Source organism: Octopus sinensis, unplaced genomic scaffold, assembly GCF_006345805.1.
Source record: "Octopus sinensis unplaced genomic scaffold, ASM634580v1 Contig15547, whole genome shotgun sequence".
NCBI classification, from domain to species: domain Eukaryota; kingdom Metazoa; phylum Mollusca; class Cephalopoda; order Octopoda; family Octopodidae; genus Octopus; species Octopus sinensis.
The window spans coordinates 26531-35000 of NW_021833788.1; the positions used below are offsets into that span (position 1 = coordinate 26531).

At 38.5% G+C, this 8470-nt stretch overlaps 1 protein-coding gene across 1 annotated transcript in view; it reads right to left on the reverse strand.

Annotated features, from left to right (window-relative positions):
* LOC115230430 (coiled-coil domain-containing protein 124) overlaps positions 1 to 8470 on the reverse strand; it is a 36004-nt gene that overhangs the window by 11863 nt on the left and 15671 nt on the right. The window contains exon 3 of the mRNA XM_029800624.2: positions 5459 to 5618. Within this exon, the coding sequence (XP_029656484.1) occupies positions 5459 to 5546 (88 nt within the window). The 5' untranslated portion in view covers positions 5547 to 5618. The remainder of the gene's footprint in view (positions 1 to 5458; positions 5619 to 8470) is intronic.

Sequence of the window (8470 nt, forward strand, 5' to 3'; positions counted from 1 at the left end):
TAGGTGCAGCATGGGCATTTAAGTATGATTTTGACAGGTGCAGCATGGGCATTTAAGTATGATTTTGATAGGTGCAGCATGGGCATTTAAGTATGATTTTGATAGGTGCAGCATGGGCATTTAAGTATGTTTTTGATAGGTGCAGCATGGGCATTTAAGTATGTTTTGATAGGTGCAGCATGGGCATTTAAGTATGTTTTGATAGGTGCAGCATGGGCATTTAAGTATGTTTTTGATAGGTGCAGCATGGGCATTTAAGTATGTTTTTGATAGGTGCAGCATGGGCATTAAGTATGTTTTTGATAGGTACAGCATGGGCATTTAAGTATGTATTTGATAGGTGCAGCATGGGCATTAAGTATGTTTTTGATAGGTGCAGCATGGGCATTTAAATATGTTTTTGATAGGTGCAGCATGGGCATTTAAGTATGTTTTTGATAGGTGCAGCATGGGCATTTAAGTATGATTTTGATAGGTGCAGCATGGGCATTTAAGTATGTTTTGATAGGTGCAGCATGGCATTTAAGTATGTATTTGATAGGTGCAGCATGGGCATTTAAGTATGATTTTGATAGGTGCAGCATGGGCATTTAAGTATGTTTTTGATAGGTGCAGCATGGGCATTTAAGTATGTTTTTGATAGGTGCAGCATGGGCATTTAAGTATGATTTTGATAGGTGCAGCATGGGCATTTAAGTATGTTTTTGATAGGTGCAGCATGGGCATTTAAGTATGATTTTGATAGGTGCAGCATGGGCATTTAAGTATGTTTTGATAGGTGCAGCATGGGCATTTAAGTATGTATTTGATAGGTGCAGCATGGGCATTAAGTATGTTTTTGATAGGTGCAGCATGGGCATTTAAGTATGTTTTTGATAGGTGCAGCATGGGCATTTAAGTATGTATTTGATAGGTGCAGCATGGGCATTTAAGTATGTTTTTGATAGGTGCAGCATGGGCATTTAAGTATGTTTTTGATAGGTACAGCATGGGCATTTAAGTATGTATTTGATAGGTGCAGCATGGGCTTTTAAGTATGTATTTGATAGGTGCAGCATGGGCATTTAAGTATGTATTTGATAGGTGCAGCATGGGCATTTAAGTATGTTTTTGATAGGTGCAGCATGGGCATTTAAATATGTTTTTGATAGGTGCAGCATGGGCATTTAAGTATGTTTTTGATAGGTGCAGCATGGGCATTTAAGTATGATTTTGATAGGTGCAGCATGGGCATTTAAGTATGTTTTTGATAGGTGCAGCATGGGCATTTAAGTATGTATTTGATAGGTGCAGCATGGGCATTTAAGTATGATTTTGATAGGTGCAGCATGGGCATTTAAGTATGTTTTTGATAGGTGCAGCATGGGCATTTAAGTATGTATTTGATAGGTGCAGCATGGGCATTTAAGTATGATTTTGATAGGTGCAGCATGGGCATTTAAGTATGTATTTGATAGGTGCAGCATGGGCATTTAAGTATGTTTTTGATAGGTGCAGATGGGCATTTAAGTATGTATTTGATAGGTGCAGCATGGGCATTTAAGTATGATTTTGATAGGTGCAGCATGGGCATTTAAGTATGTTTTTGATAGGTGCAGCATGGGCATTTAAGTATGTTTTTGATAGGTGCAGCATGGGCATTTAAGTATGTATTTGATAGGTGCAGCATGGGCATTTAAGTATGTTTTTGATAGGTACAGCATGGGCATTTAAGTATGTATTTGATAGGTGCAGCATGGGCTTTTAAGTATGTATTTGATAGGTGCAGCATGGGCATTTAAGTATGTATTTGATAGGTGCAGCATGGGCATTAAGTATGTTTTTGATAGGTGCAGCATGGGCATTTAAATATGTTTTTGATAGGTGCAGCATGGGCATTTAAGTATGTTTTTGATAGGTGCAGCATGGGCATTTAAGTATGATTTTGATATGTGCAGCATGGGCATTTAAGTATGTTTTTGATAGGTGCAGCATGGGCATTTAAGTATGTATTTGATAGGTGCAGCATGGGCATTTAAGTATGATTTTGATAGGTGCAGCATGGGCATTTAAGTATGTATTTGATAGGTGCAGCATGGGCATTTAAGTATGTTTTTGATAGGTGCAGCATGGGCATTTAAGTATGTTTTTGATAGGTGCAGCATGGGCATTTAAGTATGTATTTGATAGGTGCAGCATGGGCATTTAAGTATGTTTTTGATAGGTGCAGCATGGGCATTTAAGTATGTATTTGATAGGTGCAGCATGGGCGTTTAAGTATGTTTTTGATAGGTGCAGCATGGGCATTTAAGTATGTTTTGATAGGTACAGCATGGGCATTTAAGTATGATTTTGATAGGTGCAGCATGGGCATTTAAGTATGATTTTGATAGGTGCAGCATGGGCATTTAAGTATGATTTTGATAGGTGCAGCATGGGCATTTAAGTATGATTTTGATAGGTGCAGCATGGGCATTTAAGTATGTTTTTGATAGGTGCAGCATGGGCATTTAAGTATGTTTTTGATAGGTGCAGCATGGGCATTTAAGTATGTATTTGATAGGTGCAGCATGGGCATTTAAGTATGTTTTTGATAGGTGCAGCATGGGCATTTAAATATGTTTTTGATAGGTACAGCATGGGCATTTAAGTATGTATTTGATAGGTGCAGCATGGGCATTTAAGTATGTTTTTGATAGGTGCAGCATGGGCATTTAAATATGTTTTTGATAGGTGCAGCATGGGCATTTAAGTATGTTTTTGATAGGTGCAGCATGGGCATTTAAGTATGATTTTGATAGGTGCAGCATGGGCATTTAAGTATGTTTTTGATAGGTGCAGCATGGGCATTTAAGTATGTATTTGATAGGTGCAGCATGGGCATTTAAGTATGATTTTGATAGGTGCAGCATGGGCATTTAAGTATGTTTTTGATAGGTGCAGCATGGGCATTTAAGTATGTATTTGATAGGTGCAGCATGGGCATTTAAGTATGTTTTTGATAGGTGCAGCATGGGCATTTAAGTATGTATTTGATAGGTGCAGCATGGGCATTTAAGTATGTTTTTGATAGGTGCAGCATGGGCATTTAAGTATGTATTTGATAGGTGCAGCATGGGCATTTAAGTATGTTTTTGATAGGTGCAGCATGGGCATTTAAGTATGATTTTGATAGGTGCAGTATGGGCATTTATGTATGCTTTTCATAGGTGCAGCATGGGCATTTAAGTATGTTTTTGATAGGTGCAGCATGGGCATTTAAGTATGTTTTTGATAGGTGCAGCATGGGCATTTAAGTATGTATTTGATAGGTGCAGCATGGGCATTTAAGTATGTTTTTGATAGGTGCAGCATGGGCATTTAAGTATGATTTTGATAGGTGCAGCATGGGCATTTAAGTATGATTTTGATAGGTGCAGCATGGGCATTTAAGTATGTATTTGATAGGTGCAGCATGGGCATTTAAGTATGTTTTTGATAGGTGCAGCATGGGCATTTAAGTATGTTTTTGATAGGTGCAGCATGGGCATTTAAGTATGATTTTGATAGGTGCAGCATGGGCATTTAAGTATGTTTTTGATAGGTGCAGCATGGGCATTTAAGTATGTATTTGATAGGTGCAGCATGGGCATTTAAGTATGTTTTTGATAGGTGCAGCATGGGCATTTAAGTATGATTTTGATAGGTGCAGCATGGGCATTTAAGTATGTTTTTGATAGGTGCAGCATGGGCATTTAAGTATGATTTTGATAGGTGCAGCATGGGCATTTAAGTATGATTTTGATAGGTGCAGCATGGGCATTTAAGTATGTATTTGATAGGTGCAGCATGGGCATTTAAGTATGTTTTTGATAGGTGCAGCATGGGCATTTAAGTATGATTTTGATAGGTGCAGCATGGGCATTTAAGTATGTTTTTGATAGGTGCAGCATGGGCATTTAAGTATGATTTTGATAGGTGCAGCATGGGCATTTAAGTATGATTTTGATAGGTGCAGCATGGGCATTTAAGTATGATTTTGATAGGTGCAGCATGGGCATTTAAGTATGTTTTTGATAGGTGCAGCATGGGCATTTAAGTATGTTTTGATAGGTGCAGCATGGGCATTTAAGTATGTATTTGATAGGTGCAGCATGGGCATTTAAGTATGATTTTGATAGGTGCAGCATGGGCATTTAAGTATGTTTTTGATAGGTGCAGCATGGGCATTTAAATATGTTTTTGATAGGTACAGCATGGGCATTTAAGTATGTATTTGATAGGTGCAGCATGGGCTTTTAAGTATGTTTTTGATAGGTGCAGCATGGGCATTTAAGTATGTATTTGATAGGTGCAGCATGGGCATTTAAGTATGTTTTTCATAGGTGCAGCATGGGCATTTAAGTATGTTTTTGATAGGTGCAGCATGGGCATTTAAATATGTTTTTGATAGGTACAGCATGGGCATTTAAGTATGTATTTGATAGGTGCAGCATGGGCTTTTAAGTATGTTTTTGATAGGTGCAGCATGGGCATTTAAATATGTTTTTGATAGGTGCAGCATGGGCATTTAAGTATGTTTTTGATAGGTGCAGCATGGGCATTTAAGTATGATTTTGATAGGTGCAGCATGGGCATTTAAGTATGTTTTTGATAGGTGCAGCATGGGCATTTAAGTATGTATTTGATAGGTGCAGCATGGGCGTTTAAGTATGTTTTTGATAGGTGCAGCATGGGCATTTAAGTATGTATTTGATAGGTGCAGCAGGGCATTTAAGTATGATTTTGATAGGTGCAGCATGGCATTTAAGTATGTTTTTGATAGGTGCAGCATGGGCATTTAAGTATGTATTTGATAGGTGCAGCATGGGCATTTAAGTATGTTTTTGATAGGTGCAGCATGGGCATTTAAGTATGTTTTTGATAGGTGCAGCATGGGCATTTAAGTATGTTTTTGATAGGTGCAGCATGGGCATTTAAGTATGATTTTGATAGGTGCAGCATGGGCATTTAAGTATGTTTTTGATAGGTGCAGCACAGGCATTTAAGTATGATGTGGATAGGAGAAGCATGTGCATTTAATTATGTTTTTGACAGCAGCAACTTGGGCATCTAAGTATGTTTTTGACAGGATCGGCATGAGCATTTAAGTATGTTTTTAACATGAGCAGCATGTACATTTAAGTACCTTCTTTACAGGTGCAGCATAGGCATTTAAGTATGCTCTTGACAGCTGCATAGATTTCAAAATTTATATTTTACAGGTATAGTGTGGCTGTCAAGATATCTTTTAGTGTAGTGCTTCAATCATAGGTGCAGTCTAGCAATCAACTGGGCTGCAAAGGGCAAGAGCAAAGGCTCTTCCCTTTATAGCAAACCAATAATGAAGAAGAAACATGTGCAGTGTAACAAGCAAGGTATGATTTTTTAAAAGTGCAATGTGGTGCAAATCAAGTACATTGTTTGGCTATTAAGAAAGACACATACAAGAAATACTTACGAGTTGCTTGTGCAATCAAATCACTCTCAATCTGAGCCCTGGTTATCTTGTTTGAAGTAACACTGGTTTTCCCCTTTAGACTATTCATTTCTTCATCGTGTAACTGTTTCAGTTGTTGCTTACGTTCTAAGGTCTCGATACGCTTACGGTCTCTGTCATCCTGCAAACAGGGTGTTATAGAAATGTAGATGTGTAGTATGTATATGTTTGTATATAGATATGTATGTTTGGAAATTGTAGTTGTGATACCTGTGCCGGTGGCATGTAAAATGCACCATCTGTGCATGGCTGATGCCAGCACCCAGCGCTGCCTTGACTGGCTTCCATGCCGGTGGCACGTAAAAGGCACCAACTGATTGTGGCCGTTGCCAGCCTATCCTAGCACGTAAAAAGCACCATCCGTACGTGGTTGATGCCAGCGTCGCCTTGACTGGCTTCCGTGCCGGTGGCACATAAAAAGCACCAGCCTTGCCTGGCACATAAAAAGCACTCACTACACTCACGGAGTGGTTGGCGTAAGGGCATCCAGCTGTAGAAACACTGCCAGATTAGACTATAGCCTGGTGCAGCCTCCTGGCTTCCCAGACCCCGGTCGAACCGTCCAACCCATGCTAGCATGGAAAACGGACATTAAACAATGATGATGATGATGTATACATATTTGCCATGTAAAAAGCACTCAATATATTAAGTGGTTGTATTAGGAAGGGCATCCAGCTGAAGAAACCATGCCAAAGCAGACACAGAATCTGACAAAGCCTTAAGCTTCACCTGTTCTTGTTGGGCCGTTCAACCCATACCAGCATGAAAAAGGGGATGTTGCATTGAACAGATGATGTAAATCAGTTTATTTATTTACATATGCGTTTACAAGTATGGATGACTATCGTTTATTTCAGTTTATGCATGAGTGTGTGTGTGTGTGTGTGTATAAACTGAAATAAATGACAGACATCCATACTTGTAAATGCATATATAAATAAATAAACTGATTTGAGTTGATAATCTCATACTAGCACACATATGCACGCATAAACTTAAGCAGTAAGCATCCATACACCTACACACATGAATATACACTCACACATAAACTAAAACAGACCAAAGACATGCATGTTTTGTAAAATCTTTTATTTTATTTTTATTATTAATTTATTATTATTTCATTTTTATTATTCATTATTAATCTTTATTTTTATTCTTATATACTTCATTATTATTATTATTATTATTATTATTGAGTGAGAGAGAAGTGCATGCCATCAAAGTGACACTGGGGTACAAATATACGAAGCCCAGTATACCCATCATGACTACCCGTCTGATAAGGGTACACCAGGCGCACATGCATCACAACCATATGTGCACGACATGGTGATCTCATAACAAGATAAACAGCGCATGACCTTGCGGGTAGGGCCCAGTTAGAATTTTCTTCTGGTTGGGTAACCCATCCCACTCAAAAGGTCCCTGATTAAGGGTTGTTTAAGGATGTTGAATGAAACACCCATGTTTCCAGAGGTGAATCATTCAAATCCCAAAGAATCCCTCTCAACACATGGCTATGATGCTCCCCCACTACTTCTGCTCATGATCAGAGATGCATATATCATCAGCCACTAAGGGACATGCTCAACTGGTTACGGTCAAACAACTGACAAGCAAATCTGTGGTATTGAGCAGAATATTTGCTGTAGCCCATCTTTTATACCAAGACAAAACAATGTACATGATAACACTTCCAGTCAGTTAAGATCAGAAGTCATGAGAGCCACTGCCTGATACTGCATCAGGGCATTTAGTATATTGAAATAAATATTAATGCATGCATGCACACACACCTACATAATAAACACGCTTTCATCAACTTAGTCTGTAGGAATATCTCAAAAGATCAACATGTAAACTTCATAATGTCCTTTGCCCTGAAAATATTTCACTCAAAATCTTCAAAATGCAAACTTATATTATTATCATTATTAAATGTTTTGCAGTCTGCGTTGGGTGTGAATTGAAATAATTGTAGGCAATGTTAATTAATTAATAAATTAATTTATATCTATTAAATCTCTCCATTTCTTTCTTTTAAATATTTGATATTTTTATAATATATTCATTGAAGAAATATCTCTTCAAAATATAAAAGAATAAACCAGTGTAACTTGGATAAAACTATTCCAATAAGAAGTTTAAATATCCTTAATGTGACTTATATGTATGTGTGTGTGTATATATATATATATTATGGCTGCCCCCTCGTTATCGAGTATGGCCATTGCATGAAGCTTAACTGTTATTGGTGCTGTGATCGAATGTGACTTTTTAGCGCAGCTAAAGATCTACAATGTCTGGACAAGAATTGGCAGCTAAAACCTTTACTGGCAATAGCCATCTGTAGTTGTAACTGGGCTTCATGTACCTATGCATGTTGTTTAAGTCCTCCTGCCAAATTACACTCTCTTCCACATGCCTGACAGATATGATTAGTATGGTGTGTAACAGCACCACCAGTGGCCAGGTTGTCACTCATATGTCTTGCTTTATGACTACAAAGATGACTTTTGAGTCCAGCTTCACTGAGGCAGGGTCTTGCACAGACACTGCATGTCAGAATCAAAGGAAGACCCTTCCCTTCTGGAACTTTAACAGCGATGCCCTTCCTGATGCCCTGGTTGGTTGGAGTATTATTTGCGCCATGTACAGAGTGTTGATGAGGTTTAGGAGGGACCTCACCTGTCCTCGTTCGCATCGTGTCATTCCTGGGAGAGAAAGGCCCTCGGGCCATCTGACATTGGGCAGATTGAAGTCTCCCATAAGAAGTACACTTATGTGTTGTTCTAATGTGACTAGAACTTCTATTTTTATAAGGCAGTCTTCAAACTTGCCTACATGGCTTGGGGCATCTGGAGGGCGATATGTAGCTCATATAACTACACCAAGTTGCCTTATATGTACAATTAGTGTGTCACACACCGAGTTTGAGTATGACAAAAGGACCTGGGGTGTGAGGTC